We start from the raw sequence: 12,643 nt of genomic DNA, 5'->3' as shown, positions 1-12,643 counted from the left end.
CTCGGCACTTGGGAGGGGAGAAGACCTGTAGCATAAACAGCATTGCTAGGCTTGATTAACAATTATGGTTACTTCAGCTTCCTGAGCAATAACCAGTTAAAACAAAGTCATAAAAGCTAAACATAATTAACAAGCTGGCGGATGGGCTAATCTGTGCCCCGCCTCCCTCCCTGCCCCCCCACCCAGCCCTCACTTTCTGGGAGGTCCCGTCCCTCAGTGCATATGGGGCAGGAGGGATTTCTTGTGTCTGGTCTGCTGCACTATCTTGCCTGGCTCCCAGTTTGCAATGCTCGGAAATAGAGCCCTCATTCTCTTTCAGAGTCTGCCTCCAGCTGCACAGCAACTCTAGGCGTTTGCAAAGCTCAGAGCAGACCGTAGCGCTCGGAGCCGTGTCGCCCAGGGCAGAGGGAAATCCATCATTCTGTCAGTTTGAACCTAGCCTTTTTCCAAGAGCCCTGTGGGTGTGTAGGGAAGCTTTTTGCCGACCGTCTCCTCCCCTGAGGCCAGTGCTGACTGATTTGAATGTGGTGCCTGGCCCAGGTGCTCTTGGCTTCGGGCTCTTTCTTTTATGACCTACTGCAAAGCCTCCCCTCTCTGCTATGAGCCCTAGAGTGAGAACTCATTATATGGAGCTCTTGGATCTCTGGAGATCTGAATTAACACATGCGCACACACACACAACAGGTTAGACTGAGACCTGCCCGGGCCTCCGCCATTCTGAGTGGGCACATGTCAGCCCAGAAGCTGGTGACCCTGTGAGTGAGAATGGCCCTAGCGAGGCACTGAATCCCACTGATGTTCCGCTACTGTTGGGGGTCATGGGTCATTTTCTGCTAAGAGTGGAGCAACGTGTGTGTGATGCGTCTAGAGGCTCGAAACCAAACCCCAGGTCTGAACTTGGGGGAATGTCAGATTCCGTTCCAGACTCAGGGGCTGAGGGCCTGTCTTTCTGTGGAACTGTAAGTGCCGTGTTCCTGTGGATTCTCTCTCTCTGTTTATATTATCTGTTTGAGTACGTCTAGTGAATGTCCTTTGTGATTTTTAGGACCATGAACTACACCTGGGAGGGAATTTCAGGTGTTGAGATTTAAGCTCCTCTTATCACCTGTCCCTGGCTGTGATGTACGATAGTGCCTGGCAGGCCAGGGGGCTATGCTGAGCTGGCTCTGTGCTTTGCGGGACATTCTGTGATTTCCCTTCTCACCTGGGCAAGAAGTTCTGCATTCCCACTTTGGGAAGCTTCCTCTCTCTGTGCCCGGCAGCGGTTGAGGCGACCGCAGAGATGGTGAAGTGTGTGTGAGAGAGTCAGACTCCAGTGACAATCGTTCTGCAGGAGAGAAGGAAGAATGCTGCATGCTCCACCCCCAGCATTCTGCAGTTTCCTTACGCCCACATAAAATCTCCTGTGATTGCAGGCACGTCCCCCTGTGACCTGTGCTTGTCCTGGGCGCTGCCTTTGTGGGCTTGACGCCAGGGAACTGCAGCTAACCTTCCTCTTTGGGGCTGGAACATGGAAAGGAGGTTTACAATTAGGCGGACATGCAGGCCTCGCCACATGCAGGTAGCTTTGAACAGCTCTGCTGGGAGTGGGCGGTTTTCATTTTTAAAATCCCTTCTAAAAGATTCAGTCTTGGTTCCCTAGTAGATTTCCTCCCATGCCTTAAGCTGGGCTTTCAGGCCGTCACGGTAGCACATCTGCCTTACAATTTTACACTAGTAAATCAGGAAATCAGTCATGGTGCTGCAGGCTGGCTGGGACAGGTTGTCTCTGATAACATGGGAGAAGAGACATAGCCCTCTCTAGATGTTTTTAGCTTAGGCTATCCAAACGTATGCCCCCAAGGCACTTTGCCAACTTGCGGAGAATCTAAGGGCATGGAGACGCTCACAGCAGCATGTTGCTCAGTTTGCTAGTCAGCAAGTGGGAGAACAGGTGTTGGGGGGAACAGACTTGCCTCTGGCTTGTTAGAATTTGGACTTCTCTGCGTGGGGAAACTGACTGGAATAGCCGATACGGGATATAGGATTCCAGAATAGCTATGCTGGAATAGCTCCCCATGTGGACCCTCTATTCCAGCATAGAAGTCACTATCTTCCCCAAAAGTTACTCTGCTTTGGAAACTCACTAATTCTAATTGGTCAGTTTCTTCATGTAGATGGATGGTTCTCAACCATTCCAGACCGCTGTACCCCTTTCAGGACACTGATTTGTCTTGTGTACCCTGAGTTTCACCTTACTTGAAAACCACTCGCTTACAAATCAGACATAAAAATACAAAAGTGTCACAGCACGCTATTACTGAAAAATTGCCTACTTTCTCATTTTTACCATATAATTATAAAATAAATTGCAAGCCCTGGGTTGAGAAACACTGGTAGAGTATATAGAGCAGTATAAACAAGTCACTGACTGTATGAAATTTTAGTTTCTACTGACTTTGCTACTACTTTCCATGTTGGCTGTTGTGAAACTAGGCAAATATCTAGATGAGTTGATGTAGCCCCTAGAAGACCTCTGCATACCCCCAGGGGTACACATACCCCCGGTTGAGAACCACTGATGTAGACAAGCCCTTGTTCATCTCTGCAGCCTCACTCAAGGCAGTAACAGCCGCATGGGCTACCTGTTTGTGAGTCACCCCCTTCCTCAGGATTGAGTCTTGGCTTCGGCACCACATGCCGTAGCCTCGCCTTTTCTTCATGAGCTGAGGTTTGGGAAGGAGGTGCCCTGGTGGAAGAGCCGATAACACGGGTAGGCCACAGGGCATTAAATAAGGGAGTACGGTCCACTGAATGGAAAGCCTTTGATCCTGGGAGGAGAGAGAGAAATCCAAGGAAGAACAAGAAGTTCTAAGAGACCGAAGAAGCGGTGAGCCAGAAGAATGGCACTAGGGAAGTCGGTAAGAGGGATCCTTGTATACTGACACAATTAGTCCTCTCACAGTGATCCCGCTAACCTCCTTGTGTGCTTATTTTTTCTTGGCAGCTTTTTTGAGGACTTGGAGAAGCGGCACCAGGAAAATATCCTGATCCCCGACATCAGCGACATCCTGGAGGATCACGTGTCGAACCACTTCAACCCTTACGTCATCTACTGCTCCAACGAAGTCTACCAGCAAAGGACGCTCCAGAAGCTGCTGTGAGTGTTGCTGCAAGGCGGGCTTTGGGGGTTGTAACTAACCATTAGCAATCCAATCACCCAGAGAGCCCTGGCAGAGCTATGCACAGCGCCTTACTGTGATTTTGCACAACTGCCAAAAGAGTCGCATACAGCTAATTCTGTAGTTCAGATGTCTCCTTTCTCAAGGAAGCCCTTTTTCCCACCGGGCTGCAGGGTGTTCATGGTTCACTGCTAGATGTGGGCAAGATGCTGTAATAGGGGGACAGTGAACGTGTCTCCACACCAACCTTCAACTAGCAATAGCCTGATGGTTTGGCATGGTTTGTTTTGTGTGGGCAGAGGTTGCCTAATGAGGAGGGAAGGCAGCGAGTCTGCAAATGTCCTCGCCACTCACAAATTATCGGCATCCTGAGGGGAAGTGCTTTCAGGGCAGGTCTGTTCTGTTTCTCGATCTGGAAACTCGGAGATGTGGAGTGGCTCTGTCCTCAGCCTGGAAGCGAGGCTCTTTTGTCTGCGTTTTCCAGATGGTCATACTTTCTCCGGCGTATGCCAAGGCCATGTCGTCCGTTGTGATGTCAGTACTGATATCATCGCCTGTGGGGAGGACTGAGTGTCTCTGGTGCCTTTTATTAAGCTCAGAGGGGATTAATCCAGGCATTCTCTGAACTAAGCATATCCCCCAATTGTTACTGCCTCCCTTGGTGACATAACCGGCTGTTAGACGCCCTGGAGAGCCCACATCATGCCTGGGCTGTGAGCTTCTCTAGAGCATGAAGGTTCTGGAAAGTCTAAGCCCGAACCTAATGGAGGATCCTTGTGTCCTATTTTAGAACCATGAATGCTATGTTTAAAGAGACTTTGAAACAAATCGAGAGGAAGCCAGAGTGTGGTGGTCTGCCCATGAGCTCCTTCCTCATCCTCCCCATGCAAAGAGTGACCCGCCTCCCACTGCTCATGGACGTAAGTATGAGCCAGAAAGTGGAATTCCCTGGCAGCTTTCACAGGAACTGAGTGCAGGGAACCCAGCCTGCCCTCTCCAGAGACTAGCACAGCAGAGTTCTTGGGACCTGCCTCCCTATAGGCCTTTGGCTGGCGGTATATCTGTGCAAGGGAGGCTCAGTTCAGAAACGGACCTAACCTTTGTCCAGAACTTGAACTCCTGCCCAAAATGCTGGTTGGCCTATTCCTTCCTTCCTTCCTTTAAATGTATAGTCTGCTATGGAATGACCCTGTTTGGCTTCTGGTGCCTCTTATCCCAATATCTCTGTTCTTGTTCCTGCATTACTTTCTTCATGGGCTAATGCCGAGGCAGGATGGTGCAAAGGCCTTGGGTAGGAGATGGTCTGCAAAACTGAGCACAGGGGGTGTGGCATCCAGACAGGGCAGTGGAGAAAGCCTGGCGCTCCCCAGGTCGGGCTAGCAGTGATGTACACCAGGAAGCTTCAGAGAGAGCCATCTTTGCAAAATTCATCCCATATGTGCAATCCCTGAATCCAGCAACTCTCCGGACCAGCAACATGGCTAGGGCAGAGGAGTCAGTTTTACTTTGCTCAAGACAGCTAGTTTCTGCAAAGGGATGAGAACATGTTAATATCCTTGTTTTATTTATGGCCCAAAGAGATCACTGTGTGGCGTCTACATTAAACACCAATAGAGGCCAAATGGAGAAGATGCTTCCAAAATGGTTGCTTCTCCCGGTTTGGTTTATAATTCCCTCAGTGCTGCATATGTCCTGTCCTCCCTCGCTTGCGTGTGCTGGTTATATGAGCTCCCAGCTGGGAGGGGACCTTAGGTTTGCCACATCCAAGGACCTCTGGAAAACAGAGCAAAGCAATTTAAATAGACTTTTGTTTTGGAAGGATCCTGTAATGTTCTCTTCTACTTCTAGACTATTTGTCAGAAAACGAATGTGTACAGCACAGCCTACGAAGCTGCCACTCAAGCCCTGAAAGCCATCAGCAAGGTGAGGCACTGCTTTGGAAGAAAGAAAGAAGCAATATATATAGTGTTAAGCAGATAATGTCCAGTAGTAAACTAGAGGTGCTTTGCATAGCTGCAAGAAGACCCGCAGAGCTTACGTGATACATATGATACCTGATTCTTGGGATTGCTAGGATTTTATAAGTCAGCCACATGAGGTACAGTTGTCTTTGTTATCCTTTTGTTATTCTACAAATCTAGAGGCATCTAACTGGGCACTCAGGCACCTCTGGCAGTACTTCAACACTGATATCACTATATCACAACACTATAAATCAATGAATCAGCCACCGCCCCTACATCCTAGAACTGAGATAATTCCTGGCATTGGTATTCAAGTAGCCTCTCCTCACCACTAAGGTGTTAATGCTGTACTCTGGCCATGGTGAACCAACGATGTGGGGTGTGGGGGATATGGTACATGTGTATGATTTAGAAGAACTGAAGGGCACCTTCCAGTGGAAGAGATGCTACTAGCACTGTAGTCTGAAGTTATGTACTGCAGAGAGGGTATGCTCTCCACGGTAGTTAACCAGTCATCTTGCGTTCCCTGTGATCTATAAAGCAGTCGCCATCAGACAGCTACTAAAATGGGACCTTCCACCCGCTGCCTTCCAGGATGGCTTTAGAAGGTGAGGGAGAGCTTCACCGCTGTGTCTGGGACGAGAAGGGGGAAAAAACAGACTGCCTTGCTCCTGACCAGCCTACGGTCTCTGATTAAGAAGGATCTTGTAGCTGTGGAGGGGTTTGCAAGAATGCTGTAAGATATCCTGAAGTCAGATGGCAGTTGGGCCAAGGAGAGGAGGGAATGGTGAGTGGAGAGGGAAAGCGCAGGAAGTGGCGAGTTTGACTCCCCTGAAACCATGGATGAATCATCGGGCTCTAGGCTTGGGAGAAAATGAGTGGTCAGTCAAACATACGTAGCTGCTAGCTGTCCAGGACAGAGGAAATGCCAGCTGATCAGCAGGGAGCCTAGTTTTCCATGATGAAACCAAAATTCTCCAGTAAAAACCAAAAATCGGTGTTTTTCCCTGGTTAAAATGAAGCACTGAACTTTAGTTCCCTTAACCACAATATATGGGTATCAGTTGAACACAACATTTTATTGATATATTTACAGTTTTTAAGCAAGTTGGAAGCCGACCAGTGCCATCAATCATTATAATAAAATAAAATGAATAGAAGGATCCAGTCCCAGTGCATTGTTTCTTTACTGTTGTCGATGGCCCTGCTTCAGCCTCTTGATTTTGTTTTTCATTCAGTTTGTTTAGCGCTTTCCAAATGTTCTACAATTGTATGCCTTCAACTGTAATCTACAGCTTTGCTGCATACAATACAGAACGGCACATTACCATCAAAGTGAAATTTGTCCTTGCCAAACTCAGTGACGTGGGCATTACAGCTGATTTTTAAAGTTTTCAGCATCTTTTCATAACTTTAATTATTACCATCTGGATGCTGAACTGAAATTTGAGATGCATTAAAACACAAGCCCCTGCACACCGTTGAGTAACCTCTATATGCTGGAAACAGTTTATTGTTTAGCTATGTAAATTTAAAGCGCATTCAAAAATCAACCACAAGAGGGGGAGACTGCACGCCTTGAATAAGTGAGACTGGTACTTTCAGTAAAATTTAGGTAATAGTTCATATGTTTCTATTTTTTCACAAAATGTGAACACGAAAGATTTTCTGTACAAAAAAGGAAATTCCAAATTTTTCCATGGTAAACAGATTTCTAGGATCCCTGTTGATCAGGCTTGTTTGGGTAGTGAAGGGGGAGCAGAAAGGGTGGCCTCTGCTCATTGTCACCCTTAAATCAGTTGAGTCCTAGAGCAGAATTGCCAGGAGCTGAGGAGTGAGGGCAGAGAGAGGGAACTGCATTTACTTTGCTTTCCAGCCAGAGAAGAAGAAAAGGCTGGAAAGTGTTGGCGAGAGCAAGCGAAAATGGCCCAGCATAGCAAGCCTATCACGGCTCTGGTGGAAAAGAAGTGCCTTAAAGTAGCAAACCAATTCCACTTCCAAACTTTGTTTTAATCTCTATTGCATGTTGTGACCCTTCTGTGTCTAGGGTAGACCACATGAAGATGCCAAGGTCAGGGCAAGCTGCAAAAGGAGAGCAGATTCTCCCAGCACTGTTGGGGAACACTGAAGTTAGACTCCCCAGCCAGCCACAAACCGTGCTTCTGATTCCCCATGCTAGTTATCAAGAAGCTAAAACAAAAAATACACAGCCCCCTCTACTGCATTTCAGTCTCTGGCTCCCAATCAGCCACTAGGTCCAGTAAAGAGAGAAGTTGTTATAACTCTATACTCTTTACCAAAAAGTTCTCCTGGCCCCGAAGGGTCAGCCACAGTACCAGATCAATATGAGTCTGGATCTTACCCAAAATACCATGCTGCCAGCCAATCCTTTAGTAACTAAAACAAAAGGTTTATTATAAAAGGAAAGAAACAAACAAGATGAGAGGTGTTATATGATTAAAGCAATCAGATATGAACAAATGATTTGAAAGTCCATATATATCAGGTTTCCATTAGCATTGTGGAGTTTGCTGGCTTGTAAAGTCCCTCTGGTGGAGATCCAGTACCTGGATGGGTCTCAGTTCTTTGTTTCACAGCTTCAGTTGCAGATGAGTTGATCCAGAGGTAGGGAGCAGGAATGAAAGACTGAAGGCAACATGGAATGGATGGAGCAGCTGCCTTTTATGTCCCTTTGCCATGCTGCCTGTGGAAATGTACAGAAACAAGATGGCGTCCAGGGTCACCTGGGGAAGTCCTGGTGTCTCATAAGCCCAGGCTTCTCTCCCTGGACTCAATGTACCTATGAGTTCCCTTAATGGGCCATTAAGCAGGCTTAGTGCTGCTGCCCTCCTGTCTGGGATGTCTCTCAGAAACACAGCACAAGTTGAAATACAGCTATATCAAACATATCCATCATTTTCAATACAAGTATGACATAGACATAAACAATATCATCATAACTACAAAATTATAACCTTTCTAATGGTACCTGACATGGTCTATCTCATAGGAATTGTTGTAATTTTGAAATATTCATGTTAACTAATATCATACATGGTCGTCGTCTCCTCCTCCTCCTCCTCCCCCCCCCCCCCATCGAGACAGTGTCTCTCACGTCTCCAACCCTCCTGCCTCACTTTGTGCATCAGTTTAGTGCCATTGAAGAACTCCAGGCTACCTACTAAGCCTGAAGCTTCCCAGCCACAATTATATTCATGGTGTAGAAAGAATTATCCCAATCCTTAGCTTGTGTTCTCTGACTCTCTGCTCGTAGCTGGTTAAGAAATGCAATGAAGGAGCCCACACGATGGAGAGGACGGAGCAGATGTACACCCTTCAGAAACAGCTGGAGTTTGGAAAGATCAAGGTGAGGAGTCCTCTGAGCTGGAAACATCTCTGAGGCTTGTCATCTTATGCTTTGCAGTGATGGCAGCTTTTTTCAGTACTTGCAGCCAGATGTGCAAAGGTATTTAGGTGCCTAGTGAGATTTACTACAATGCCTGAGTGAGTTAGACACCTAACTCAGAAAACCTGTCTCTTAAGTGTTTTATTAAGAGCTGTACAATTGCTGTAGTGTAAAATAAGAACTTTGGTTTATTTGGGTGAACAATCTCCCGCAAAAACTGTTTGTCCCCATCTTTTTAAACACAGTTTAAAATTGAAGATGCAAACTGTTAACATCAGTATTGGATCTCTGTGCTTCTTGCCAAGGAAAGTGTCCTAGGGTCAACCTGGTGGCACTCCATACACACTCCCAGCTGGGAGAACTGAACTGATGGGTGGGATTACTTACTTTAAGAATTGCTATGTGTTTAAAATAATTTCTTTAGAGGCCAATCCCCCTGGTGAGAGGAGCAAGAGAAACAAGGACAGTTACTCTTGTCTCTCTTTGGACCTCTACATGGTCTGGGGTGGTTTCGTGTAACTAAAATAGCTGTCTCTCGTTCTCCTAGGAAACTCCTGCAATACTAGCTTATTAAGGGCCAGACGTTGAGACTAGGCTCAGCACCCAGCTTAGTGCTAGATTTTCAAAAGAGCCCCGCTCTCTGCACCAACCATTGCTCCAAATCATTGCTCTCAACAGGAGCTGCTGGGTGTTGAGCGCTTCTGAACATCTGACCTTAGAATGGCTGTGTGGCTATCCAGTGACAATGTGATATGTGACCTTTGGTGATCACTTCAGACTCTCCTTTTACTGGTGCTATTATGTCCCTTTGATAGACTCCCCAAATTGATTAAACTTCTGGTTCTGTTGCAGCCTTTCCCACTGATTTCTGCTTCCCGCTGGCTGCTGAAAAGAGGGGAGCTCTCCCTGCCCATCGCAGAAGAGGCTGGTATCTTCCGCAAAGCCTTTGGCCGGGCTAACTGCTACCTTTTCCTGTTTAATGATGTCCTGATCGTAACCAAGAAGAAAAGGTAAGGGAGGATATTTATGGTTTGTTTCTTGTTGAGTTTGTAGGAAGAGACTTTATCAGATGGTTTGACATTGACCTTTACAATTGCCTAACCTGAAGCAGTCAGTAGCACGGAGAGTGCATTACCTAGTGGTAAGTTACCATCTAATGAATGTCTGTCTGTCTGTTTACAAAGCTAGAATCCTCGTAGATTAGATGGTTCAGAAGAATGGCAATGAGATATGGAACATTTACACCCATCACCAGTTTGAATTCATAGTGAGTGAAGTTTGCTGTCTGACTGTGGTTAGATGCCTATGTTAACCAAATAGGTGCCATCACTCCAGCTCCTACACAATAGTGTCCTTTATTTTAAAAAAAAACGAAATCTCTCTCAGTTGGCACTGCCTATGGCGCTATTGTTGTTAATCTCAACAGAGAAGCCAGGGACTGAAAGGCCAGGGTTGGGGCACGTTGAGAATAGAACTGGGCAAGTTTTTTTTTTAAATAAATAGTAAATTCACTGAAAAATGCATTTTGGGGGGCACTGAAACTATTCCCAAATTCGGATTGAATTCAGTGAATAAGTTTCACCTGAAAAAAAGTTGAAAAATAAATTTTAGAAAGTCTAAACATTTCTTTTCAGCCATCTCGAAACACTTTTGACATTCCATTTTAAAACGGCATTTTGTTTTGAAATTAAGCCAATTTAAAAAATACCAAAAGGTGGAAAAGCACCTGAAGACAACCCAAAGCAAAAACCAGGGAGAGCGGGGAATCATTTCAAGTTAAATTAAATGTTTAGTTGGAATCGAGACAAAGCAAATAAACAACATTTCATTTCAGGTCCAATACAACTGAATATTTTTTCCTGGATTTTTCAGTTCGGCCTCCGAACCGAAAAGCCAGTGATTCTCTCAGCAGGTTTCTGAATGGGGGTGAGATGGGTAGAAACTTCTTCCTATCTGCTGGATAACAAGCAGTTTTACCTCCAATCCAATGCTGTCATTCAAGCCCTTCTGAGGGTTGGTTTTTTGTTTTAAGCAAAAAAGGGCAAAAAATGCATGTTACAGGAAAGAGGTCATCCCTGCTGTTTTATTAGTGAGTTTACCAAAAATGAGGAGGACAAGACACTCCTTAGCCTGCAGCTAAGAAGCTCTCCCATTAACAGGATATTTAAACCTTTTGATCTTTGTCCACAAGGCAAAGTGATCTTTTGCTTACAAGTCATCAAATAGGAGCAATTTAGGTACACAAATTAACCCCTATGCTGGAATCTATTACTTCCAGCTGTTTGGGAGTACTAACAATGGGCACTGAAACTGGCAGGATGGACCTGGTATACACCACTTCCCTCTCAGGGGCGAGGTTGAGGGGGGATCATGATGATCTTACTTTAAAAAAACCCCAAACTTTCCCCCAGATTTGAGCAGAACATACAATGCCAAGAGTTAGAAAGGAGGAGGAAGACAATAACCAGCCTTTGGAATTTAAAGGAGAAACATGACTACCAAATCACAGCCCTGAAAAGCTAGTATGAAAACTTAGCCACCTGGGCACAAAATTGACTTGGTCGCATGTGATATTTATAATTCAGCAGCACCTAGAAGCCCTGATCATGGATCAGGACCCTATTCTTCTAGGCGCTCAATAGGCACAGGAACAAGATAGTCCTTTCTCCAAAGACCTTACAGTTTAAAAGAAGATGGAGAAAAATTCAGTATTTAATATGCCTAACCAAAAAAAGTAGCCTCTGAGAGAATATTTAGCAAGGCTGTGTGTTTATCTAGCTATATGGGTAACCTTGCTCTGGGTTGCCAATAGCTGAAGTCAAACCCCCTGTCTCAAACGCTTTGTTATTGGTACATGGTCTGTGTGTTACAGTAGCGTCTCAAGGGCCTGATCCAGATTGTAGCTCCATTGTGCTAGGCGCTGTACAGACACGTAGTAACAGACAGCCCCTGCACCAAAGAGATTATAGTCTAAACAAGGCAGAGGGAGGGAGAACAGAGGCAGAGAGAGAAGTGAGTTGGCCAAGATCATCCAGCAGGTCAGTTCCCCATTCCCTGGATTGTGCTGCCTCTCAACACTTATGACCAGTTTTCTGAAAACATCTGCTCGGTGTGCAGCAGCAGTCAAAAGACGCTAACAGAATGTTAATGGGAAGCATTAGGAAAGGGATAGATAATAAGGACAGAAAATAGCATATTGCCACTATATAAATCCATGGTACGCCCACAATGTGAAAACTGCATGCTGTTCTGGTCGCCCCATCTCAGAAAAGATATATTAGCATTGGAAAAGGTACAGAGAAGGGCAACAAAAATGATTAGGGGTTTGGGGCAGCTTTTTCATGCGAGGTGAGATTTAAAAGACTGGGATTGTTCAGCTTGGAAAAGAGTCAACCAAAGGGGGATATGATAGAGGTCTGTATCCTGAATGGTGTGACAAAAATGAATAAGGAAGTGTTATTTACCCCTTCACATAACATAAAAACCAGGGGTCACCCAATGAAATTAATAGGCAGCAGGTGTAGAACAAACAAAAGGAAGTACTTCTTCACCCAACGCACAGCCAACCTGTGGAACTCATTGCCAGGGGATGTTGTGAAGGCCAAAAGTATAATGGGGTTCAATAAAGAATAAGATGGGTCCCTCAGTGGCTCTTGGTCAGGATGTTCAGGGATGGAACCCCATACTCTGGGTGTCCCTAAGCTTCAGACTGCCAGATGCTGGAAACGGATGATGGGATGGATCACTCGCTGGTTGCCCTGTTCTGTTCATTCCCTCTGAAGCACCTGGCACTGGCCCCTGTTGGAGGAAGGACACTGGGTTAGATGGACCATTGGTCTGACCCAGTGTGGCCGTTCTTATGTTTTTGGGTCCAGCCCTAGCCAGTAGCCAAGGTCACAATGCGGGTGTTTATTGGTTAATTTGTATTGTACCTGCTCTGAAGGGCTTTACAAATCTGTAACAGCAACTACCAGCATATGAGGCCAGCCCTACTCATGAATGATGTTGCTATTGTACCATCCCCCTCAAAGCACCGCTGGCGTGGACACAGCTTAGACCAGAAAAAGTGCCTTGTTGCTGGTGTAGCTCATGCCAGCACATGCGCCTACGCT

The 12,643-nt window shown here is 45.9% G+C and overlaps 1 protein-coding gene across 1 annotated transcript in view; it reads left to right on the top strand.

Annotated features, from left to right (window-relative positions):
• ARHGEF16 (Rho guanine nucleotide exchange factor 16) overlaps positions 1-12,643 on the top strand; it is a 30,403-nt gene that overhangs the window by 8,786 nt on the left and 8,974 nt on the right. Inside the window, exons 6-10 of the mRNA XM_067567114.1 lie at positions 2,987-3,139; positions 3,952-4,081; positions 5,010-5,084; positions 8,400-8,492; positions 9,384-9,541. Of these exons, the coding sequence (XP_067423215.1) occupies positions 2,987-3,139; positions 3,952-4,081; positions 5,010-5,084; positions 8,400-8,492; positions 9,384-9,541 (609 nt within the window). The remainder of the gene's footprint in view (positions 1-2,986; positions 3,140-3,951; positions 4,082-5,009; positions 5,085-8,399; positions 8,493-9,383; positions 9,542-12,643) is intronic.

The sequence above is a fragment of the Emydura macquarii genome, unplaced genomic scaffold (genome assembly GCF_026122565.2).
Source record: "Emydura macquarii macquarii isolate MOO-44397 ecotype Brisbane River unplaced genomic scaffold, CSIRO-AGI_Emac_v2 contig_2768, whole genome shotgun sequence".
NCBI classification, from domain to species: domain Eukaryota; kingdom Metazoa; phylum Chordata; order Testudines; family Chelidae; genus Emydura; species Emydura macquarii.
The sequence above is the reverse complement of the archived record's forward strand: the minus strand, read 5'-3'. Positions and strand labels throughout refer to the sequence as shown.